General features: G+C 42.0%; 1 protein-coding gene across 1 annotated transcript; it reads left to right on the top strand.

The window, feature by feature from the left end:
* Positions 1-10942: 10942 nt before the first annotated feature.
* Positions 10943-20688, top strand: LOC128659225 (oocyte zinc finger protein XlCOF6-like). Its single transcript, XM_053712904.1, has 2 exons — positions 10943-11061; positions 17371-20688. Exons 1-2 carry the CDS (start codon positions 11043-11045, stop codon positions 19134-19136), a joined length of 1785 nt encoding a protein of 594 aa, XP_053568879.1. The 5' UTR covers positions 10943-11042; the 3' UTR covers positions 19137-20688.
* The last annotated feature ends 6059 nt before the right edge of the window (positions 20689-26747 follow it).

Genomic DNA, 26747 nt, shown 5'->3' with positions numbered 1-26747 from the left:
AAGCTGTTTCTTATAATTGTTTAGTTCACTATTCATGTAATTAAAGGGACGTGATACCCAATGTTAAAACACTTGAAACTGATGCAGCACAGCTGTAAAAAGCTGACTAGAAAATATCACCTGAGCATCTCTATGTAAAACAGAAAGATATTTACCTCAAAATATTCCCACCCTACTGTAAAGATACTTTAGTCCCAGGACTTGCAAGGGAGTGCGCATCTAGCATGTGCAGGCACATTCATGTTATTTCCCTATTCAGTTTAAAATGCCATCTGTGCATATCCTAAAAGGGCTAATTAAGTAAAAATAGTTTGCATAAAAAATTGTTTAAAAATTGCTGGCAAGTATTTTTAAAATAATAATAATAAAAGTAACTAACATAGCCATGCTGTCTGGAGTAGTCTGATCCACCCCCCTTATCAGTGTTTAGACACAAGCATTGTATTTCAACTGAGTTCACAGCTACTTATTTGCTTCTAGGCATGCTCCAGCAGATAATCACTGTGCCCTTCTGCATTCTTCCAAAGCAATGGTAGATATAGATGCAGCCATAGAAGGAAATGTGTTGGAGGAGTTAGAGCTGTACAATTCGGAAACTTAAATGAAAGGGTTAATGGCGAGGCACTGCAGTATAAATTTGCAAGTAAAGTAATTAAAGTACATATTAAATTTTTTCTCTATCCCAACTTGTTTTATGTCCCTTTAAGGAGGTTTACTATGAAATCTCCTGAGATTACAGCAAAGCAATGTAAGACCTTTATCGCTCACCCACAGAGCTTGCAGTAGCAATTAGCGCTTATAAAATTAAACCGAGATCAGATCTCTGGTTCGTTTTATAAATGTGCCCCAAATGCCCCCAAAATACAGTGGTGAGTATTTTAATAAAACATAAAACTTTTAGCATTTTTAATGTTAAATAAAATAACTGCATCAGGCAGTTTTTAGGGGCTAAAGTCGGTGGCTGTGGAGTGTTAGAAAAACAGGATTGAAAAGTGCCTTTACATTTTGGTCTATGGGAACTGTCTGTTCCCTGTAAATATATATGTATATGCTTATTGTAACAGACTCCTGGTACTCCGGTTGAGCTCCTCCGTTAACTTTCGGCTTCCTCTGCTATTTTTGGACCATCCATTATCACTGCACTTAGTCAAAATGGTAAAAAGCTCAGATAACCTCCTCAGCCGATCTGATCAGCACACCCAGTTAAATTATAGTTATCTCACAGCATAAGTCGAGACTACATGTAGAGGTCAAAAACATAACTAGAAGAAACCACAAAATGATTAGGGCTCCAGTTCACTCTGGCGGGACAGCCCATCAGCATTTCCATTCTGTTTGACGGGCCTGTATTAACATAGTAACATAGTAGATGAGGTTGAAAAACGACCGAAGTCCATCAAGTTCAACCTATACAGATCTAAAATACTTACAAAAATCTCTAGTTATGCTTAAATAATCCCACTAAAAGGTGACCCATTTAATACTAGCAATCATATCCATGAATTTTGTTTCTAGACAGAAATGTATCCAAACAATTTTTAAATGTATCTAGGGTATTGGCATTCACTACCTCCTTTGGTAATGAGTTCCACAATTGTATTGCTCTTACAGTGAAAAAATGTTTTTGTTGCAGGAGATTACATTTCCTTTCCTCCAACCATAAATTGTGACCTCTTGTCGCAAACAATTTTCTTGGAATAAACAGAGCTTCTGTCATCTCTGTATATGGGCCTTGAATATATTTATATAAAGTAATCATGTCACCTCTCAAGCGCCTTTTTTCTAAAGAAAACAGACCCAGTTTGGCTAGCCTCTCATAGCTTAAATTCTCCATTCCCCTTATTAGCTTTGTGGTCCTTCTCTGAACTTTTTCTAGTTCTGCAATATCTTTTCTTTTTAAAGACACGATGAGTCCATGGATTTCATCCTTACTTGTGCAGCACCACAGCAGAGCTGCTATATATAGCTCCTCCTTTCCCTCCCACTCCAGTCATTCTCTTTGCCTACGTTAGTGATAGGAAGAGGTAAAGTGAGGTGTTAGATTAGATTCTTCAATCAAAAGTTTATTATTTTTAAAGTAGTACCAGAGTGTGCTGTTTTGTTCTAGGGTGTAGCCGTAGTCCATATCAGTCTCTACAGTAGAGCTTTTGGTGGCTTTAAAGCAATGGGAACTTGTGGGACATAATTCTCATTGCGCCTCCCATACATGATTTGCTGCCCTGCTTGTAAAAGTCTGAGGGAAGAGAATATATTCAGTACTTTTTCTGTTCCACAGGCCAATGTGAGAATGAGGACCTTGCAAGCCGGATGGGCTGCCCTCCTGCCGGGCAGATTTCTGAGGTAAGTGCTAAATTCTTTTTTCTGCTAAAGGATATGCTGCAGGGAAAGAGTATACACTGGAACATTTAGCACACTATATACCCTACATTGGACACTAGATAACTCTGGCCCTAACAGGGAGGGGGACAGTTTATCTGGCAGGACATGCAGGCACTGGAGGACGCGGGGAAGTGGCTCTGTTTTTATTATAATCTAGCACGTTTGCAGCTCCCAAAGGCTTATTTTACTTTCTGCCGTCTGGGAGGTTTCTCCTTACACATTAGGGGATATGTAGGGTAGGTGCAGTGCTAGTTCCGTTGGCTTTATTTAGGTTATTGTCCAACCGAGAGATCGTTTGTTCAGATATGTCTGTTAGGACTGTACTTTTCATTTGTAAAGATGCGGATGCTGTTTAGTTTTTGCCGCCCGGGAGTTTATCTGGAGACGCCCACTATGGGCGGGACTAAGTTACGTGCCATTGTTGCGCATTCCTTGTCTCCTTCCCGGGTAGTTAGTGACAGTTTTTCTGGGCACTGGGCACCAGAAACGTTCTCTGCTGCATTGTGATTATGCAGCGGAGAGGTTTCTATCTTTCAGGAATGTCTTTATGCTTTTCTATGCTGAACTAGACGTCTGGGAACATGAGCAGCGCCTCAATGAAGAGGACAGGCTTCTATTTTTTTGCACTAATATTCAGCGCTGCGGATACCTTCTCTACTGCGAGGTGAACATAGACAGCAGAGAGGATTATCCTAATCAGTATGAGTTTAGGTAGAGGCTTTACTCTAAGTACAGATCAAGCGTACTGAGTTGTCTGATGCCATCTCTGCTGTGTTGTTTAATATAGCAGAGAGGCTTTCACGCAATACCTAATTATCTTTGAGTAGTCAAAACTACTACTATTTATTTATGGTTATGTTTTCATTCGTTGTATGAATGAATCCCTACAAAGTTTATATGGGGTTTTGAGATCTTTATATCTCTTCAAGACCTTTTCTCTTGCAAGGTGTATCCAGTCCACGGATTCATCCTTACTTGTGGGATATTCTCATTCCCTACAGGAAGTGGCAAAGAGAGCACACAGCAGAGCTGTCCATATAGCTCCCCCTCTGGCTCCGCCCCCCAGTCATTCTCTTTGCCGCTCTAACAAGTAGCATCTCCACGGGAGGGTAAAGTGAATGTGGTGTTAGAAACTTCCTCTTTACGGATCTAGGTCCAGGGACCCCAAGGCGGCATTGATAGATGCTCTAGTAGCGCCTTGGTCCTTCAGTCTAGCTTATGTCTTTCCACCATTTCCCCTTCTCCCTCGTCTGGTAGCCAGAATCAAACAGGAGAAGGCCTCGGTAATTCCGATAGCGCCTGCGTGGCCACGCAGGACTTGGTATGCAGACCTAGTGGACATGTCATCTGTCCCACCATGGACACTGCCAACGAGGCAGGATCTTCTAATACAGGGTCCATTCAAGCATCCAAATCTAGTTTCTCTGCAGCTTGGAGATTGAACGCTTAATCCTATCCAAGCGTGGGTTCTCTGAATCAGTCATAGATACTCTGATCCAAGCTAGAAAGCCTGTCACCAGGAAAATTTACCATAAGATATGGAGGAAATATCTTTTTTGGTGTGAATCCAAGGGTTACTCGTGGAGTAAGATTAGGATTCCAAGGATATTGTCTTTTCTCCAAGAAGGATTGGAGAAAGGTTTGTCAGCTAGTTCCTTAAAGGGACAGATATCCGCTCTGTCTATCCTTTTACACAAGCATCTGGCAGAAGTACAAGATGTTCAAGCGTTTGCACAGGCTTTAGTCAGAATTAAGCCTGTCTATAGACCTGTGGCTCCTCCATGGAGTCTAAATTTAGTTCTTTCAGTTCTTCAAGGGATTCCGTTTGAACCTTTACATTCCATAGATATTAAGTTATTATCTTGGAAAGTTTTGTTTTTGGTAGCTATATCTTCTTCTCGAAGAGTTTCAGAATTGTCTGCTTTGCAGTGTAATTCACCCTATCTGGTGTTCCATGCAGATAAGGTAGTTTTGCGTACCAAACCTGGTTTTCTTCCTAAAGTTGTTTCTAACAGGAACATTAACCAGGAAATCATTGTTCCTTCCCTGTGTCCTAATCCAGCTTCTAAGAAGGAACGGCTTTTACACAATCTTGATGTGGTTCATGCTTTGAAATTCTATTTACAAGCAACTAAGGATTTCAGACAAACATCATCTTTGTTTGTCGTCCATTCCGTTAAGAGGAGAGGTCAGAAAGCGACTGCTACCTCTCTTTCCTTCTGGTTGAAAAGCATCATCCGATTGGCTTATGAGACTGCTGGGCAGCAGCCTCCTGAACGAATTACAGCTCATTCCACCAGAGCTGTGGCTTCCACTTGGGCTTTCAAGAATGAGGCTTCTGTTGAACAGATTTGTAAGGCAGCGACTTGGTCTTCACTGCATACTTTTGCCAAATTTTACAAATTCAATACTTTTGCTTCTTCGGAGGCTATTTTTGGGAGAAAGGTTTTGCAAGCAGTGGTGCCTTCCGTTTAGGTTACCTGTCTTGTTTCCTCCCTTCATCCGTGTCCTAAAGCTTTGGTATTGGTATCCCACAAGTAAGGATGAATCCGTGGACTGGATACACCTTGCAAGAAAAAACAGAATTTATGCTTACCTGATAAATTACTTTCTCTTGTGGTGTATCCAGTCCACGGCCCGCCCTGGCAATTAAGTCAGGTTAAAATTTCTTGTTTAAACTACAGTCACCACTGCACCCTATGGTTTCTCCTTTTTCTCCTAACCGTTGGTCTAATGACTGGGGGGCGGAGCCAGAGGGGGAGCTATATGGACAGCTCTGCTGTGTGCTCTCTTTGCCACTTCCTGTAGGGAATGAGAATATCCCACAAGTAAGGATGAATCCGTGGACTGGATACACCGCAAGAGAAAGTAATTTATCAGGTAAGCATAAATTCAGTTTTTTGTGTTAAAGATATAAATAGTGTTTTAACTCTTAAAGAGACAGTACCATCCATTGTTATCAAACAATTTGTTACTTAATTCAGGATCTAGGAGTCCTTTTCTCCTTATTAAAGGCATGTACAATGTAAAGGAACTGGGTCAGAACTTTTTCCTTTATCATTTAAAGTCACAGTAACAGTTTTTATTTTTTTTAAAAAGTGAATAAGGAGGTTATTCTTGGTATGTCTTGGCACTTCGGTGATTTGACTAAAGTCTCCATGTATTATGAGATTTTTTGTTTTTTTTTTAAAAAAAAAAAAGGAATTTTTCAGAGCCGATGTTAGCGTCCGTTCATCCACTACCCAGATAAGGAGAATCACAATGTAAGGCCGATAACTCAGAGACTCTTCGAGCCGAGGAAATAGCCATTAAAAACAGAACTTTCCAAGATAACAATTTGATATCAATGGAATGAAGGGGTTCAAACGGAACACCCTGTAAAACGTTAAGAACTAAGTTTAAACTCCATGGTGGAGCAACAGTTTTAAACACAGGCTTAATCCTGGCCAAAGCCTGACAAAAAGCCTGAACGTCTGGAACTTCTGACAGACGTTTGTGTAAAAGAATGGACAGAGCTGAAATCTGTCCCTTTAAGGAACTAGCGGATAAACCCTTTTCTAAACCTTCTTGTAGAAAAGACAATATCCTAGGAATCCTAACCTTACTCCATGAGTAACTCTTGGATTCGCACCAATGTAAGTATTTACGCCATATTTTATGGTAAATCTTTCTGGTAACAGGCTTCCTAGCCTGTATTAAGGTATCAATTACTGACTCAGAAAATCCACGTTTTGATAAAATCAAGCGTTCAATTTCCAAGCAGTCAGCTTCAGAGAAATTAGATTTTGATGTTTGAAGGGACCCTGGATCAGAAGGTCCTGTCTCAGAGGTAGAGACCAAGGTGGACAGGATGACATGTCCACTAGATCTGCATACCAAGTCCAGCGTGGCCACGCGGGCGCTATTAGAATCACTGATGCTCTCTCCTGTTTGATCCTGGCAATCAATCGAGGAAGCATCGGGAAGGGTGGAAACACATAAGCCATCCCGAAGGTCCAAGGTGCTGTCAAAGCATCTACCAGGACCGCTCCCGGATCTGGACCCGTAACAAGGAAGCTTGGCGTTCTGTCGAGACGCCATGAGATCTATCTCTGGTTTGCCCCAACGTCGAAGTATTTGGGCAAAGACCTCCGGATGAAGTTCCCACTCCCCCGGATGAAAAGTCTGACGACTTAGGAAATCCGCCTCCCAGTTCTCCACTCCCGGGATGTGGATTGCTGACAGGTGGCAAGAGTGAGACTCTGCCCAGCGAATTATCTTCGATACTTCCATCATCGCTAGGGAGCTCCTTGTCCCTCCTTGATGGTTGATGTAAGCTACAGTCGTGATGTTGTCCGACTGAAACCTGATGAACCCCCGAGTTGTTAACTGGGGCCAAGCCAGAAGGGCATTGAGAACTGCTCTCAATTCCAGAATGTTTATCGGAAGGAGACTCTCCTCCTGAGTCCATGATCCCTGAGCCTTCAGAGAATTCCAGACAGCGCCCCAACCTAGTAGGCTGGCGTCTGTTGATACAATTGTCCAATCTGGCCTGCTGAATGGCATCCCCCTGGACAGATGTGGCCGAGAAAGCCACCAAAGAAGAGAATTTCTGGTCTCTTGATCCAGATTCAGAGTAGGGGACAAATCTGAGTAATCCCCATTCCACTGACTTAGCATGCACAATTGCAGCGGTCTGAGATGCAGGCGTGCAAAGGGTACTATATCCATTGCCGCTACCATTAAGCCGATTACCTCCATGCATTGAGCCACTGACGGGTGTTGAATGGAATGAAGGACACGGCAAGCATTTTGAAGCTTTGTTAACCTGTCTTCTGTCAGGTAGATCTTCATTTCTACAGAATCTATAAGAGTCCCCAAGAAGGGAACTCTTGTGAGTGGAAAGAGAGAACTCTTCTTTTCGTTCACCTTCCACCCATGCGACCTTAGAAATGCCAGTACTAACTCTGTATGAGACTTGGCAGTTTGAAAGCTTGAAGCTTGTATCAGAATGTCGTCTAGGTACGGAGCTACCGAAATTCCTCGCGGTCTTAGTACCGCCAGAAGAGCGCCCAGAACCTTTGTGAAGATTCTTGGAGCCGTAGCCAATCCGAATGGAAGAGCTACAAACTGGTAATGCCTGTCTAGGAAGGCAAACCTTAGATACCGGTAATGATCTTTGTGAATCGGTATGTGAAGGTACGCGTCCTTTAAATCCACTGTGGTCATGTACTGACCCTTTTGGATCATGGGTAGGATTGTCCGAATAGTTTCCATTTTGAACGATGGAACTCTTAGGAATTTGTTTAGGATCTTTAAATCCAAGATTGGTCTGAAGGTTCCTTCTTTCTTGGGAACCACAAACAGATTTGAGTAAAACCCCTGTCCGTGTTCCGACCGCGGAACCGGGTGGATCACTCCCATTAGTAAGAGATCTTGTACACAGCGTAGAAACGCCTCTTTCTTTATTTGGTCTGTTGACAACCTTGAAAGATGAAATCTCCCTTTTGGGGGAGAGGTTTTGAAGTCCAGAAGATATCCCTGAGATATGATCTCTAAAGCCCAGGGATCCTGGACATCTCTTGCCCAAGCCTGGGCGAAGAGAGAAAGTCTGCCCCCCACTAGATCCGTTCCCGGATCGGGGGCCCTCGATTCATGCTGTCTTAGGGGCAGCAGCAGATTTTCTGGCCTGCTTGCCCTTGTTCCAGGACTGGTTAGGTCTCCAGCCTTGTCTATAGCGAGCAACAGCTCCTTCCGGTTTTGGAGCAGAGGAAGTTGATGCTGCTCCTGCCTTGAAATTACGAAAGGTACGAAAATTAGACTGTCTAGCCCTAGGAATGGCTCTGTCTTGAGGCAGGGCATGGCCTTTACCTCCTGTAATGTCAGCGATAATTTCTTTCAAAAAGGGCCCGAATAAGGTCTGCCCTTTGAAAGGTATGTTAAGTAATTTAGATTTAGAAGTAACATAAGCTGACCAGGATTTTAGCCACAGTGCTCTGCGTGCCTGAATGGCGAATCCGGAATTCTTAGCCGTAAGTTTAGTTAAATGTACTACGGCATCTGAAATAAATGAATTAGCTAGCTTAAGTGATTTAAGCTTATTTGAAATCTCATCTATAGTTATTGAGTCAAGAGTTTCTTCCAGAGACTCGGACCAAAAAGCGGCCGCAGCCGTGACAGACGCAATACATGCAAGGGGTTGTAATATAAAACCTTGTTGAGCAAACATTTTCTTAAGGTAACCCTCTAATTTTTTATCCATTGGATCTGAAAAGGCACAGCTATCCTCCACCGGGATAGTGGTACGCTTAGCCAGAGTAGAAACCGCTCCCTCCACCTTAGGGACCGTCTGCCATAAGTCCCGTGTGGTGGCGTCTATTGGAAACATTTTTCTAAATACAGGAGGGGGGGAAAAGGGTACACCGGGCCTATCCCACTCCTTAGTAATTATCTCTGTAAGCCTCTTAGGTATAGGAAATACGTCAGTACTCGTCGGTACCGCATAGTATCTATCCAGCCTACATAATTTCTCTGGGATTGCAACGGTGTTACAATCATTCAGAGCCGCTAATACCTCCCCTAGCAGTACACAGAGGTTTTCTAGCTTAAACTTAAAGTTTGAAATGTCTGAATCCACTCTATTGGGATCAGATCCGTCACCTGCAGATTGAAGCTCTCCGTCCTCATGTTCTGCAAATTGTGACGCAGTATCTGACATGGCCCTATTATTATCAGCGCACTCTGTTCTCACCCCAGAGTGATCTCGCTTACCTCTAAGTTCTGGTAATTTAGACAAAACTTCAGTCATAACATTAGCCATGTCCTGTAATGTGATTTGTAATGGCCGCCCTGAAGTACTCGGCGTTACCATATCACGCACCTCCCGAGCGGGAGATGCAGGTACTGACACGTGAGGCATAACTTTCCCCTCGTTGTTTGGTGAATGATGTTCAATTTGTACAGATTGACTTTTATTTAAAGTAGCATCAATGCAATTAGTACATAAATTTCTATTGGGCTCCACCTTGGCTTTAGCACATATAGCACAGAGATATTCCTCTGAGTCAGACATGTTTAACACACTAGCAATTAAACTAGCAAACTTGGAAATACTTTTCAACTCAATTTACAAGTAATATGAAAAACGTACTGTGCCTTTAAGAAGCACAGAAAAAAATTATGACAGTTGAGTAACAATGAACCGGAGAAACTATAAAATCAAATTTTTGCCGGTAAAAAACACAATTTAGCAAAGGATTGCCCCATTAGCAATGGATAACTAACCCTTAAACAGCAGAAAAAATGTACAGAAAATAAACGTTTTTTATCACAGTCAAAGCACAATCTCACAGGTCTGCTGTGAGTGATTACCTCCCTCAAAATAATTTTTGAAGACCCTTGAGCTCTGTAGAGACGATCCGGATCATGCAGGGAAGAAAACAGACTTGTGACTGAATTTCTGATGCGTAGTAAAAGCGCCAAAATAGGCCCCTCCCCCTCACACACAACAGTGAGGGAAGATCAGTAAACTGTCTAAAATTAAAATAAACGACAGCCAAGTGGAAAAACAGTGCCCAAAACAATTTTTCACCCAGTACCTCAGATAAATAAACGATTTAACATGCCAGCAAAACGTTTAACATCAAATAAAATGAAGTGTCATTAGAAAGCCTGCTGCTAGTCGTTCCCACTGCAAGATAGGCTAAAAGTTTTATGCATACAGTATTATCCCAGTGAAGTGCCATTCCCCAGAATACTGAAGTGTAAATATACATACATGACAGCCTGATACCAGTTGCTACTACTGCATTTAAGGCTGAACTTACATTATATCGGTATTGGCAGTATTTTCTCAGTCAATTCCATTCCTCAGAAAATAATATACTGCTACATACCTCTTTGCAGGTTAACCTGCCCGCTGTCCCCTGATCTGAAGTTTACCTCACTCCTCAGAATGGCCGAGAACAGCAAAATGATCTTAACTACGCCGGCTAAAATCATACAAAAACTCAGGTAGATTCTTCTTCAAATTCTACATGAGAAGGAACAACACACTCCGGTGCTGTTTTAAAATAACAAACTTTTGATTGAAGATATAAAGACTAAGTATAATCACCACAGTCCTCTCACACATCCTATCTATTAGTTGGGTGCAAGAGAATGACTGGGTGTGAAGTAGAGGGGAGGAGCTATATAGCAGCTCTGCTTGGGTGATCCTCTTGCACTTCCTGTTGGGGAGGAGTTAATATCCCAGAAGTAATGATGACCCGTGGACTGACCACACTTAACAGGAGAAATAAAGATTATAATATATTTGTAACGTTGTGATAGGGCCCCACTTAAATAGATTTTCCACCATTATGTTGTATAGATCTGGGAAGATTCATATTTAAGGGACAATTATAACACCCACAGAGCTAACTGTACTAAATGCTTGTGCTGAATCAATAGCACATATGTAATAACCTAATCAGCTGATCTGTATCACATGAATTGTTATGTGTGCCTTTAATTATACCATACGTACAGTTAATCAGGACCATTATTTATTACTATCTGTCTAAACCATTTAATATACTTTTTACAGACATGACCAGAGCACTGAGAGATATCAGGTATTGATGTAACTGGAGTGAATAAGGGAACCTTCTTCCTGAGCACAGACATTGGAGCCTGTTATCAGCATGAACTCATATGTATTAGGTGAGTAAAATAGATATTATGCTGACTTTAATTACTGGGAAAATAGAATAGAACACTCATTAAACAAATATAAACTATTATTTTTATATATGCATCTATTAAGAACATTTGTGACAGTTATAAAGAAGGAGCAACCCCCATTGGGATGAGGATCAGGTTAAAAAATAATACCCCCTCTGTCCTTTTAGACAGATCATGTCTAACAACTGCCTAACCTCACCCCCTGACCTGGTTCTGTACTCCGAATACCTGCAACTCCACCTTCCCCTGCCCTGACCTCGCTCATGGAACACCCATAACTACACTTATGCCTTCCTTGTTCCCATGTGTGAAACACCCACAACTTCAACCAGTGTTCCCCACAACAGAACCACCACTGATTTGTGTGTTTAATTTTACAGTGACTTATTATTATTATTATTAATAAACTAATACATTTTTTGGCTGTTTATATAAATCAAACAACCACACCCTCTCAAAACATCTCACACTTATCATTAGTCTGTGATGATTAAGACATCATGTTCTCACCCAACTGGTTGAGCATGAGCTGGGCAGAGCTGTATGTGCAGTTGCTTGTGCCATGTTAAATGAGGATGGTGGATGCCATATTCTTGCCCAGAATACAGATGTACTTGTTCCCTGGCTGAGAACATTATCCACAAGCACCTTGTTTAATGCAGCCCTATAACTCATTTTGATCAGTAATTTAGTTTACTATGATGTAGTAATGTTTACATTCTATGTCATCCTTTTTTAATGTGTGATTTACAGGAAAATAAATTTAAAAATACAAAAAGGAAGACATTTCTCTTACATGGTGTATCCAGTCTACGGATTCATCCTTACTTGTGGGATATTCTCATTCCCTACAGGAAGTGGCAAAGAGAGCACACAGCAGAGCTGTCCATATAGCTCCCCCTCAGGCTCCGCCCCCCCCAGTCATTCTCTTTGCCGCTCTAACAAGTAGCATCTCCACGGGAGGGTAAAGTGAATGTGGTGTTAGATTTATAGTTTTTATTTCTTCAATCAAAAGTTTATTTTAAAATAGTGCCGGTTTGTACTATTTACTCTGTGGCAGAAAGTGATGAAGATTTCTGCTGAGAGGAAAACGATTTTAGCATGTTGTAACTAAAATCCATTGCTGTTCCCACACAGGACTGTTGAGTACCAGTAAACTTCAGTTGGGGGGAACAGTTTGCAGGCTTAACTGCTTTAAGGTATGTTTCAGTCATTTTTTTCTAGTCAAGACTTAGTAATGCTAGAAGACTGACAAGAATCCTCATGTGGGAAGGGTAAGCCATATTCTGAGACTTAGTATAGAAGGAAGGCTTATTGAAAGGGCTCAAAACACTGGTGGACACTGTTAAGGGGCAATCGATAATTTTTTTTACAAAAATCTGACATTTATACAAGTCTATATTACATTTGAAACACTTTTTTGGGGTTTATTCCGCATGGCATATATTTAGACACCTATTTTGACTTGGGAAGGCCCCACAACTCCAGAGGGAAGAGGGAGGGGGCCTGAAATTCACGCCTCAGTTGCGCAGTTGATTTTACAGACAGCTTCATGCAGCTCCATGTGAAGAGTCTAAAGATTGCTTGAGGACTTCAGAGAGGCTTATTTTCGATCAAAACTAATCCCCAAGCTAGCGCATTGGCCCCTATTACATTACAACAATTAGCAGCAGTCATGGATAATTCCCTTGCGGCATTTCTATCAAAACTGCCAGTTTTTCCTAAAAAGCGTGATCGCTCAGTTTTAAGAACAGAGGATGAGCAATCAGAAGTTTTGGATGATTTATCTGTTGTACCCTCACAACACTCTGAAGTGGCAGTGAGGGATGTACTGTCTGAGGGAGAAATTTCTGACACAGGAAAGGTTTCTCAGCGGGCAGAATCAGATTTAAGCTGGAACACCTCCGCGTACTGCTTAAGGAGGTTTTAGCTACGCTGGAGGATTGTGACCCCATGGTGGTCCCAGAAAAATTGTGTAAAATGGACAAGTTTCTAGAAGTCCCTGTATACACTGATGCGTTTTCCGATCCCGAAGAGGGTGGCGGATATTGTGACTAGGGAGTGGGAGAGACCAGGTGTACCTTTTGTTCCCCCCCCCCTATCTTTAAGAAAATGTTCCCCATAACTGATCCCAGGCGGGACGCGTGGCAGACGGTCCCTAAGGTAGAGGGAGCAGTTTCAACACTAGCCAAGCGCACAACCATACCAATAGAAGACAGTTGTGCTTTCAAAGATCCTATGGATAAAAAATTAGAAGGTTTACTAAAGAAAATATTTGTTCAACAAGGTTTCCTTCTTCAACCGATTGCCTGCATTATTCCTGTAACTACTGCAGCGGCTTTTTGGTTTGAGGCGCTGGAGGAGTCGCTCCAGAGGGAGACTTCATATGACGAAGTCATGGATAGAATTCATGCTCTAAAGCTGGCTAATTCTTTTATCACAGATGCCGCTTTACAATTAGCTAAGTTAGCGGCGAACAATTCTGGTTTTGCCATTATGGCGCGAAGAGCGTTTTGGCTCAAATCGTGGTCGGCTGACGTGTCGTCCAAAACAAAATTACTAAATATTCCTTTCAAGGGAAAGATCCTATTCGGCCCCGAGTTGAAAGAAATTATTTCGGATATCACTGGGGGAAAGGGCCATGCCCTTCCACAAGATAGACCATTTAAGGCCAAAAACAAGGCTAATTTTCGCTCCTTTCGCAACTTCAGGAGCGGACCTGCTTCAACCTCTGCAACCGCAAAGCAAGAGGGTAACGCTTCCCAGCCCAAAGCAACCTGGAAGCCTTTGCAGGGCTGGAACAAGGGTAAACAGGCCAAGAAGCCTGCGGCTGCTACCAACACAGCATGAAGTGGTAGCCCCCGATCCGGGACCGGATCTAGTAGGGGGCAGACTTTCTCTCTTTGCTCAGGCTTGGGCAAGAGATGTTCCAGATCCCTGGGCATTAGAAATTGTTGCTCAGGGGTTTCTTCTAGAATTCAAGGACTCTCCTCCAAGGGGAAGATTCCACATTTCTCGTTTGTCTTCAGACCAGACAAAGAAACAGGCGTTCTTACGCTGTGTAGAAGATCTTCTAAAGATGGGAGTGATACACCCAGTTCCAATTGCAGAACAAGGACTGGGCTTGTACTCAAACCTGTTTGTAGTTCCTAAAAAGGAAGGAACTTTCAGGCCAATCCTGGATCTAAAAATTCTAAACAAATTCCTCAGAGTTCCATCATTCAAAATGGAAACCATTCGGACAATCTTACCGATTATCCAGGAAGGTCAATATATGACTACCGTGGATCTAAAGGATGCATACCTTCATATTCCTATCCACAAAGATCACCATCAGTTCCTAAGGTTCGCCTTTCTGGACAAGCATTACCAGTTCGTGGCCCTTCCTTTCGGGTTGGCCACTGCTCCCAGAATTTTCACAAAAGTGCTAGGGTCCCTTCTGGCGGTACTAAGACCGCGGGGCATTGCAGTAGCACCTTATCTGGATGACATCTTAATTCAGGCGTCATCTTTTCAAAGAGCCAAGGTTCATACAGAAATTGTTCTGGCCTTTCTAAGGTCTCACGGGTGGAAGGTGAACGTCGAAAAAAGTTCTGTCCCCGCTCACAAGGGTTCCCTTCCTGGGAACACTAATAGACTCGGTAGAAATGAAAATATTTCTGACGGAGGTCAGGAAGTTAAAGCTTTTAACTACTTGCTGAGTTCTTCATTCCATTCCTCTGCCTTCTGTAGCTCAGTGTATGGAGGTAATCGGATTAATGGTTGCGGCAATGGACGTTGTCCCTTTTGCCCGAATTCATCTCAGACCACTGCAACTGTGCATGCTCAAACAGTGGAATGGGGATTATGCAGATTTGTCTCCTCAAATACTACTGGACCAGAAAACCAGAGATTCTCTTCTCTGGTGGTTGTCTCGGGTTCACCTGTCTCAGGGAATGTGCTTCCGCAGACCGGAGTGGATCATTGTCACGACCGATGCCAGTCTGTTAGGCTGGGGTGCGGTCTGGGACTCCCTGAAAGCTCAGGGCCTATGGTCTCGGGAAGAATCTCTTCTCCCGATAAACATTTTGGAACTGAGAGTGATATTCAACACGCTCCAGGCATGGCCTCAACTAGCAGCGGCCAAATTCATCAGATTTCAGTTGGACAACATCACGACTGTAGCGTACATCAATCATCAGGGAGGAACAAAGAGTTCCCTAGCGATGAAGGAAGTATCCAAGATCATCAAATGGGCGGAGGATCACTCCTGCCATCTATCTGCAATTCACATCCCAGGAGTAGACAACTGGGAGGCGGATTTTTTAAGTCGTCAGACTTTTCACCCGGGGGAGTGGGAACTCCACCCGGAGGTTTTTGCTCAGCTGACCCAGCTGTGGGGCATTCCAGAATTGGATCTGATGGCGTCCCGTCAGAACACCAAACTTCCTCTTTACGGATCCAGGTCCAGGGACCCCAAGGCGGCATTGATAGATGCTCTAGTAGCGCCTTGGTCCTTCAATCTGGCTTATGTCTTTCCACCGTTTCCCCTTCTCCCTCGGCTGGTAGCCAGAATCAAACAGGAGAAGGCTTCGGTAATTTTGATAGCACCTGCGTGGCCACGCAGGACTTGGTATGCAGACCTAGTGGACATGTCATCTGCTCCACCATGGACACTGCCATCAAGGCAGGATCTTCTAATACAGGGTCCATTCAAGCATCCAAATCTAGTTTCTCTGCAACTGACTGCTTGGAGATTGAACGCTTGATTCTATCTAAGCGTGGGTTCTCTGACTCAGTTATAGATACTCTGATCCAGGCTAGAAAGCCTGTCACCAGGAAAATTTACCATAAGATATGGCGGAAATATCTTTGTTGGTGTGAATCCAAGGGTTACTCGTGGAGTAAGATTAGGATTCCCAAGATATTGTCTTTTCTCCAAGAAGGATTGGAGAAAGGATTGTCAGCTAGTTCCTTAAAGGGACAGATATCTGCTTTGTCTATCCTGTTACACAAGCGTCTGGCAGAAGTGCCTGATGTTCAAGCGTTTGCACAGGCTTTAGTCAGAATCAAGCCTGTCTATAAACCTGTGGCTCCTCCATGGAGTCTAAATTTAGTTCTTTCAGTTCTTCAAGGGGTTCCGTTTGAACCTTTACATTCCATAGATATTAAGTTATTATCTTGGAAAGTTTTGTTTTTGGTAGCTATCTCTTCTGCTCGAAGAGTTTCAGAATTGTCTGCTTTGCAGTGTAATTCACCCTATCTGGTGTTCCATGCAGATAAGGTAGTTTTGCGTACCAAACCTGGTTTTCTTCCTAAAGTGGTTTCTAATAAGAATATTAACCAGGAAATCATTGTTCCTTCTCTGTGTCCTAATCCAGTTTCTAAGAAGGAACGACTATTACATAATCTTGATGTGGTTCCTGCTTTAAAATTCTATTTAAAAGCAACTAAAGATTTCAGACAAACATCATCCTTGTTTGTTGTCTATTCTGATAAGAGGAGAGGTCAAAAAGCGACTGCTACCTCTCTTTCCTTCTGGCGGAAAAGCATCATCCGATTGGCATATGAGACTGCTGGACAGCAGCCTCCTGAACGAATTACAGCTCATTCCACCAGAGCTGTGGCTTCCACATGGGCTTTCAAGAATGAGGCTTCTGTAGAACAGATTTGTAAGGCAGCGACTTGGTCTTCACTGCATACTTTTGCCAAATTTTACAAATTCGATACTTTTGCTTCTTCTGAGGCTATTTTTGGGAGAAAAGGTTTTGCAAGCAGTGGTGCCTTCCGTTTAGGTTACCTGACTTGTTCCCTCCCTTCATCCGTGTCCTAAAGCTTTGGTATTGGTATCCCACAAGTAAGGATGAATCCGTGGACTGGATACACCATGTAAGAGAAAACAGAATTTATGCTTACCTGATAAATTACTTTCTCTTACTGTGTATCCAGTCCATGGCCCGCCCTGGCAATTAAGTCAGGTTCAAATTTATTTTTGTAAAACTACAGTCACCACTGCACCCTATGGTTTCTCCTTTTTCTCCTAACCGTCGGTCGAATGACTGGGGGGGCGGAGCCTGAGGGGGAGCTATATGGACAGCTCTGTTGTGTGCTCTCTTTGCCACTTCCTGTAGGGAATGAGAATATCCCACAAGTAAGGATGACTCCGTGGACTGGATAAACCGTAAGAGAAAGTTATTTATCAGGTAAGCATAAATTCTGTTTTTTTATTAAAAAAAAGTTTTTTTATTGAGATGGATTATATTATAAAGAATAAACAGTCTTATTTTTCTTCCATTTCTTTTTATGTAGACAAACACTTGAATAGTTCATATCCATCCTTCACTACAGGAAGCATCAAAATGATACCGCAAACTCCACTAGTCTTAGACACCAATGACTGTTCACAAACATTTGGGAAATCACAGCAGATATTTAAAGAAGATGGTGAATTGGCAGGAACTGTGCAACAATCATTATGTACAGAGAGTAATTCAGTCATCAAACAAGAGGACAGCATTAATGCCTTATCTAGTGAAATGATTATCCCAGAGGATACACCACACACATTTACTGAGTTTTCAAAACATATTAAAGAAGGGAAAAGTCTACAGTCTAGCCAAATGATTCATACAAAGGAACAACCTTTCAAATCTACAGAATGTGAGAAAACCTTTAGATGGAAGTCTAATCTACTAGAACACTACAAAATTCACACAGGTGAGAAGCCACATACATGTACTGAGTGTGGCAAATGTTTTAAACGAATGAATCATCTGAAAACTCATACAAAGATTCACACAGGAGAAAAGCCTTTCACATGTACAGAGTGTGGGAAATGTTTTATAGAAAAGAGTCATTTGAAAACTCATAAGAAGATTCACGCAGGGGAGAAGCCATTCACATGCACATACTGTGGAAAAGGATTTACAATAAAGTGTAATCTGAAAACTCATGAAAGGATTCACACAGGTGAAAAGCCTTTCACATGTACAGAGTGTGGAAAAAGTTTTACACGAATGGATGGTCTGAAAACTCATGAAAAGATTCACACAGGAAAAAAACCTTTCACATGTACAGAGTGTGGAAAAAGTTTTACACAAATGCATTGTCTGAGAACTCATGAAATGATTCACACAGGAGAAAAGCCTTTCACATGTACAAAGTGTGGAAAAAGTTTTACACGAATGGATTGTCTGAAAACTCATGAAAAGATTCACACAGGGGAAAAGCTGTTCACATGTACAGAGTGTGGAAAAAGTTTTACACATGTGAGTAATCTGAAATTTCATGAAAGGAGTCACACAGGGGAAAAGCCTTTTACATGTACAGAGTGTGGAAAAAGTTTTACACATGTGAGTAATCTGAAATTTCATGAAAGGAGTCACACAGGGGAAAAGCCTTTTACATGTACAGAGTGTGGAAAAAGTTTTACACGATTGGATTGTCTGAAAACTCATGAAATGATTCACACAGGAGAAAAATCTTTCACATGTACAGAGTGTGGAAAATGTTTTACACTTAAGAGTAATCTGAAAACTCATGAAAGGATTCACACAGGGGAAAAGCCGTTCACATGTACAGAGTGTGGAAAAAGATTTACACATATAAATTGTCTGAAAACTCATGAAATGATTCACACAGGGGAAAAGCCTTTCACATGTACAGAGTGTGGAAAAAGTTTTAAACAAATGAGTAGTCTGAAAATTCATGAAAGGATTCACACAGGAGAAAAGCCTTTCACATGTACAGAGTGTGGAAAAAGCTTTACACAAATGAGTCATCTAAAATATCATGAAATGAGTCACACAGGGGAAAAGCTTTTCACATGTACAGAGTGTGGAAACAGTTTTACACAAAAGAGTGATCTGAAAAAGCATGAAATGGTTCACACAGGAGAAAAGCCTTTCACATGTACAGAGTGTGGAAAAAGTTTTAAACAAATGAGTCATCTGAAAAAGCATGAAAGGAGTCACACAGGAGAAAAGCCTTTCACATGTACAGAGTGTGGAAAATGTTTTACACAAATGAGTAGTCTGAAAACTCATGAAAGGATTCACAAGGGAAGAAACCTTTAACATGTTTAGAAAATAAGGTTGCTAACTTGCTACCTTTTGCACAGCCAATTATCTGACACTTTGCAAATGGGCGTGGTTGAGGATGTGGTTAGGGGTGTGGTTCACACGACCTTACAGAGACATTCCAGGCAAAATTGGAATCCACGTGTATGCATTTCAGTTTTGATTAGAAGCATTTTTGTAACATACATGTATTAGAAAAAATGCTTCTAATGAGTTATAGTTATTTCAAAAGTGTATTTAAGTATGCCCCGTGTACCAGCATTTTAAACGCAGCACTTGCTCAGAGAGCCTAAGGTGCTTTTACCAATGACTCAATTTGTTCATTGCTGACATGATACAAGACCCAGTGGCGCTATGCGCAGCTGCATTGTTTAAAATGCTGGTGCACTGAGAGTATCTAGCTATGCTACACATGCACGTGCAGAGAAAAATATGATCACTAAAATAGTGATAGCTTTTACTAGAAACATTTTTGCCAATATGTGTTTATTGCAAATATGTTTCTATCCAAAGATGTAATTCATCTGTGTATTTCAATTTTGACCAGAGTGTCCCTTTAATAAAATATATTTTACCATTTTTTGGTCTGTTATTAAAGGATTGAGTGTTTATAATATTTAATTTAATACAGAGACAGCAAAGATAGATGTGAGAGAGATAATAGATATATTCAGTTTGGTAGACAGACTGACAGGTTTGTGTGTATATATACCCGTTAAGGGTCTAGCCAGATCTGCTGAACTGGAGGGGGGAGATATGTCAAGGATACCAGACAGCCAAGGCTGCCCCCACCCCACCCTACTGCTTGCTTGACTCCTTGTCACACCAGATTTGGCCCTTTCATGGCTAGCGGGATCTTGTTATCTACTGTTTTCCCATGCTGTGCCAGGCTGCAAGAGTTGAACCCCTACCACCTCACCCCCTTCTGTTCCTCAGCAGATTTGGGCTTCAGAGAGTAACCACGATTTCCCAGACCTTTTGTTTTCATTTATTTGGTTATTAGTATTTTGTCAGAGAAGAGCTGGTCTCTGTTCGGAAAAACCCTCCTGGGCTGGCCTGGCTCCTAGAACTCCCGGTTGGCAGCCTTGAAAACAGACACCCGAACAGCAGGACACCCGCTGACTTTACCCCTGATCGCTCCAGCAGCACTTTGCCCCTTAGCGCAGCTCTTTTGGGGATTGGTAACCCCCAGGGTGGACAAGAGGGGGAATTACCGGAGGGGAGCTCCTTTGGGGACAATCCCACCCCCATAACTTCAACGGACTGTATCTCCGGTCCCCAGTAACAAATCACGTCGCTTTTTGGACTGTGGCATCTGGGGGCCGAGAGCTTTAAAATGGCACCTGGTAGTGCCGCCGCTCCACTAGGATGATCCCGAATCAGCCATCAATGGGTACTGGGATTCTTTGAGACTCTGGCTGCTATAGAGGTGCCAGTCTGTCTGGAGGAATGGGAAAATTGTGGGATTGTCGAGTTTCTTATCAAGATGAGCTTTGTGTATAAAAGGAGTGTGTGTTTTCCAATAAAATCAGTTCTTGTTCAACCTGAATGCTAGTATGTCTAGTTATTTGTGTGGGCTCCTAAGACAAACTCTCTAAATAGAAGCATCAAAAAGGATGTTATTGTAAATAATACTTTCTAAATCCCAGTTATAAAAGCGCCAGATTGGAAGTGCTCTCCTGCAGGCCTTTGTTCCTCTATATATGTGCACCTTAGTTTCTCTCATGTAAATGTGATAGAATCCAAACACCACACAGAAATATAAAAATCTGTCCTCATACTGACCAGTTAATACAACCATTCACCTCCAAAGCACCCCCAGTGTATATTAATATGTCAGTGTTAGGAGTTTTATGTTTGATTTACATAGGGAAGAAAATAATTATATTTCTTTCATATAATTGGCAAGAGTCCATGAGCTAGTGACGTATGGAATATACATTCCTACCAGGAGGGGCAAAGTTTCCCAAACCTCAAAATGCCTATAAATACACCTCCCACCACACCCACGACTCAGTTTTACAAACTTTGCCTACTATGGAGGTGGTGAAGTTTGTGCTTGATTTTTCTTCTATGCTTAGCCCTTCTCATTATATTGAAGCCAAATTCCTCTCAGCATCATCCTGGGAGACATAAGGCTCAGATTGATTTGTACATTCAATACCTTTAGCTAACAAAGTGGTACAGAAAACAGACGTCTTAAACTGTCTAAACTTTTTCTTAGAGGCAAAAGACTCCAATAAAGAATATCTTAATGTAAAAGATATATTCTAAATAAGAGGGACAGTTGGGCTTAATAAAAACAATATGTTCCTCAATCCAATAAATATTTGTTCCTAGGAACAGACCACTGTTCCAACCCAGAACATAAGCCCCTTATTTAAGAAATGAGGTAATTCAGAAACCATTATACTTAAATATTTATGGTACATAATGAACGTTTTTGTTCCAAAAACACTTTACTAAAAAGTACCTGCATATAAGCATACTGCAAGCAAAACTCATTGCAGATAAGGCAAAGAAAAGAAAAATCAAATTTTGCTCTTAAACTGAAAAATAACATAGAAAGGGACATCATTTACAACTCTCCCCATTAAAACATCTGTTTGCTTTTAATTTATTCGAAGCAGACAGAAAAATAACTCCACTCAGTTCTCATGCCGGAGAACGAGGCAGAGTTAAATATGCAGGCTCAGCAACCACTAAAAATGGCACCACTCTAAATATTGAGAAGGAGGTTTGGCCAAGAATCGGCATGGAATGAAAGCTTCATTCCGCCGACTAAAATTAAAACAAGAAGGACCGATCTCTCCTCTATTATTAGGAGTTCCTGAAGGACAATCAGAGAAATGTACAATTGTACCCTCTTGCAGTTTCCCTTTTGAAAAGCTGAACACCGGTGCAGCCCCATAGAAATGGCGCCATTCACGCTTAACAGTCCCCTGTCATAGTCCCCTGTCATAGTTCAATTTGCAGACAACTATTCAAATTAACACTAAATGGGATCTAAAGGGGCTGCCAAAAATACAAAGGTCCTGCATATTAAAAACAAAGAAATGAGGTGGAAATTAAACCCTAATGAAATGTTCTAAATCACTCCGCTACGGAAAATATTGCAACTCTAAAACTCTAGAAAACTAGAGTTTGCCAAGAGTATTATATATGAAAAAATAGATCTGAGCCCCATAGATGGTTAACCCCTTCCTTGCCGTGAAGGAGGTTAACCCCCAAGTCTCAAAGTCTCATGCAATTAATGTGCCTGCCCACTGCCTTAACCATTCATAAAGGATTTTCTCTTGTAAGGTGTATCCAGTCCACGGATTCATCCTTTACTTGTGGGATATTCTCCTTCCCTGCAGGAAGTGGCAAAGAGAGCACACAGCAGAGCTGTCCATATAGCTCCCCCTCTAGCTCCACCCCCCAGTCATTCTCTTTGCCGGCTCTAAGCAATCGGAAGTGTAAAGTGAATGTGGTGTTAGAATTGTAGTTTTTATTTTCTACAAGCAAAAGTTTGTTATTTTAAATGGTACCGGTTTGTACTATTTACTCTCTAGCAGAAAGGAGATGAAGATTTCTGCAGGGAGGAAGATGATTTTAGCATTTTGTAACTAAAATCCACTGCTGTTCCCACACAGGCCTGAGAAGTACAAGAAAACTTCAGTTGGGGGGAACGGTTTGCAGGTTAGGCTGCAATAAGGTATGTTCAGTCATTTATTTCTAGACAAGACTGTGATAATGCTAGAAAAGGCTGATAAGATGCCCATGAGGGAAGGGTAAGCTATATTCAGAGACTAAGTATGGAATTTCAAGCTTACATAACAGGGCTAGTTTATGCTGGTTGACACTATTTTCATGGCAAACAGTTTTTTATTGAAAATATAATTTTTTGAGACACTTTGAAGGTTCCTTTGGGATTCTTTCAGGGGTTGTTACCCACATGGCTATTATTAAAACACTTAGGAGTGTTTTTTCTAGGCCTCACAGCTCCGGAGTCAGGTGGGAGGGGCCTAATTTCGCGCCTCAGTTGCGCAGTTAAAATTGACTAGAAGTTCAGGCTGTTTCACATGGAGGGTCCTGCTGCAGTTTGAGGGCCTATAAGAAGCTTTTCCCCCACAAATCTGGTTCCTAAGGGCAGGTAGGGCCACAGCAGAGCTGTGGCAAAGTGCTGTAGGTTTTTTTAACCGGTTTGTTGGCTTAATGTTGATCCGGTTTGGGCATTAAGGGGTTAATCGTTTTTATTGCTAGTGGTGCAATCTTACTAATGCTTTAGGTACATACTGTAAACATTTCAAAAAGTTTGCTGCATTTTTCACTGTTTTGCAAAATTGTGTGCCTTTTTTATCTCTTAAAGGCACAGTAACGTTTTTTTCAAATTGTGTTTTTATTTGATTAAAGTGATTTCCAAGCCTGTTTGCATATACTACTAGTCTGTTAAATATGTCTGACACCAAGGAAAATCCTTGTTCAATGTGTTTAGAAGCCATGGTGGAGCCCCCTCTCAGAATGTGTCCCACTTGTACTGATATGTCTATACACTTTAAAGATCATATTGTTGCACTTAAAAATGTGGCCCAAGATGATTCTCAGACAGAAGTTAACGAGGTTAGCCCGTCAACCTCTCCCCAAGTGTCACAACCAGTTACGCCCGCTCAAGCAACGCCTAGCACCTCTAGTGCGTCTAACTCTTTTACCTTGCAAGATTTGGCGGCAGTTATGGATAATACACTCTCAGTTTTCTTATCTAAACTGCCCGTGTTACCTGCAAAGCGTGATAGCTCTGTTTTAAGAACAGATTATGAGCATTCTGACGCTTTAGTAGCCGTATCCGATATACCCCCACAACGCTCTGAAGTGGGGGCAAGGGATTTGCTGTCTGAGGGAGAAATTTCCGATTCGGGAAAGGTTTCTCCTCAGACAGATTCAGATACATTGGCTTTTAAATTTAAACTAGAACACCTCCGCTTATTGCTCAGGGAGGTATTAGTTACTCTGGATGACTGCGACCCTATGGTAGTTCCAGAGAAATTGTGTAAAATGGACAAGTACCTAGAAGTTCCTATTTACACTGATGCGTTTCCGGTCCCTAAGAGGATTGCGGATATCGTTACTAGGGAGTGGGATAGACAGGTATTCCCTTTGTTCCCCCTCCTGTTTTTAAGAAAATGTTCCCCCATATCTGACCCCATGCGGGACTCGTGGCAGACGGTCCCTAAGGTGGAGGGGGCTGTTTCTTCACTTGCTAAACGCACAACCATACCAATTGAAGACAGTTGTGCTTTTAAAGACCCTATGGATAAGAGGTTAGAGGGTTTACTTAAGAAAATTTTTGTTCAACAAGGTTTTCTTCTCTAACCTATTGCGTGCATTATTCCTGTAACTACTGCAGCTGCTTTCTGGTTCGAGGCGCTGGAAGATGCGCTCCAGACGGAGACCTCATATGAGGACATTATGGATAGAATTAAGGCTCTAAAGCTGGCTAATTCTTTTATCACAGATGCCGCTTTCCAACTAGCTAAGTTAGCTGCAAAGAATTCAGGTTTTGCCATTTTAGCACGCAGGGCGCTATGGCTAAAGTACTGTTCGGCCGATGTGTCGTCAAAATCCAAACTTTTGAACATTCCTTTCAAAGGAAAGACCCTCTTCGGGCCTGAATTGAAAGAGATTATTTCAGAAATCACTGGGGGTAAAGGCCATGCTCCCCCTCAGGACAAGTCCTTTAAGACAAAGAACAAACAAAATCATTTTTGTTTCTTTCGGAATTTCAGGAGCGGTCTCGTTTCATCCTCCCCTGCTGCAAAGCAAGAAGGTAACGCTTCACAACCCAGGGCAGCCTGGAAAACTTACCAGGGCTGGAACAAGGGTAAACAGGCCAAGAAGCCTGCAGCTGCCTCCAAGACAGCATGAAGGGGTATCCCCCGATCCGGAACCGGATCTAGTGGGGGGCAGACTCTCTCTCTTTGCTCAGGCCTGGGCAAGAGAGGTACACGATCCTTGGGCCTTAGAGATTGTATCCCAGGGATATCTTCTAGAATTCAAGGACTCCCCTCCAAGGGGAAGTTTCCACATTTCTCGTCTGTCTACAGAAATGTACAATTGTACCCTCTTGCAGTTTCCCTGATGCGCTTTTGAAAAAGTGGAGAAAAGCTGAACACCTGCGCAGCCCCATAGAAATGGCGCCATTCACGCTCTCTTAACAGTCCCCTGTCATAGTTCAATTTGCAGACAACTAACTAATTAACACTAAATGGGATCCAAAGGGGCTGCCAAAGATACAAAGGTCCTGCATATTAAGAACATAGAAATGAGGTGGAAATTAACCCTAATGAAATGTTCTAAAACACTCCGCTACGGAAAATATTCCAACCCTAAAAATCTAGAAAACTAGAGTTTGCCAAGAGTCTCATAGATGGTTAACCCCTTCCTTGCTGTGAAGGAGGGTAACCCCTAAGTCTCCAAGTCTTGTGCAATTAATGTGCCTGCCCACTGCCTTAACCATCCATAAAGGATTTTTCCCACATAAAAAGCAGAGGGTCCTTAACACCTTCAGTGCCAGCCTCCTAGCCCCAGAAGACAAAAGGCACTTACCTGCATTCTAGCCATCCGGCAGTCAGATGACTCACATGGTATGAAAGAACGCCACTCCTTACAGAAAAGTGTAATTGTGACTTTGCTGTCCCTTTAATGTGTTTCTAATTACTTGTTTTACCGGTGTATAAAATAGTATAAAGTGTATGGGAAATTTCACATTTAGGTTTAGTTTTTATGTGAAATAGCTGTTTGCTGTTTGTAATTTATTTTCATTATTGAATTGTACACAGCCTTTAAATGACCTGAGGCTCTGGCTCCTACTTAGCATACGCAGGAGTTCACATTATATAAAAATATGAGTCTGTTATTGGCTGGTAGCTGTCACATGGTACAGGTGCAGAACTACATTTATCAGAAAACAATCTATTGCTCTTTAAAAAAAATCATAGTAAGTTTTATTGCATTGTATTTTTATTATGCATCTGTGGTTTTTGTAATTTCTATATTTCTTTCTAATGACACAATGGCCACTATTTATCAAAGGTCTTGTGGACCTGATCCGACAGTGCGGATCAGGTCTGCAAGACCTCGCTGAATACGGAGAGCAATAAGCTCTCCGCATTTAACATTGCACCAGCAGCTCACAAGAGCTGCTGGTGCAACGCCGCCCCCTGCTGACTCGCGGCCAGTCAGCTGCCAGCAGGGGGGTGTCAATCAACCCAATCGTACTCTTTAGACCGCTGCTTCATAACTTGTGTTTCTGGCGAGTCTGAAGACTCGCCTGAAACACGGGCCCATAAGCTCCATACAGAGCTTGATAAATGTACCCCAATGAGTCCACGGATCATCTAATTACTATTGGGATATATCACTCCTGCCCAGCAGGAGGCAACAAAGAGCACCACAGCAAAGCTGTTAAATATCACCTCCCTTCCCTCTAACCCCAGTCATTCTCTTTGCCTACATTAGAGCAAGGAAGTGGTAAAGTTAGGTGTTGGTAAAAGATTCTTCAATCAAGAGTTTATTATTTTTTAAGTAGTACAAGATTGTGCTGCTTTGTTCTGGGGTGTAGCCGTAGTC

The sequence above is a fragment of the Bombina bombina genome, chromosome 5 (assembly GCF_027579735.1).
Source record: "Bombina bombina isolate aBomBom1 chromosome 5, aBomBom1.pri, whole genome shotgun sequence".
Classification (NCBI taxonomy): domain Eukaryota; kingdom Metazoa; phylum Chordata; class Amphibia; order Anura; family Bombinatoridae; genus Bombina; species Bombina bombina.
The sequence above is the reverse complement of the archived record's forward strand: the minus strand, read 5'-3'. Positions and strand labels throughout refer to the sequence as shown.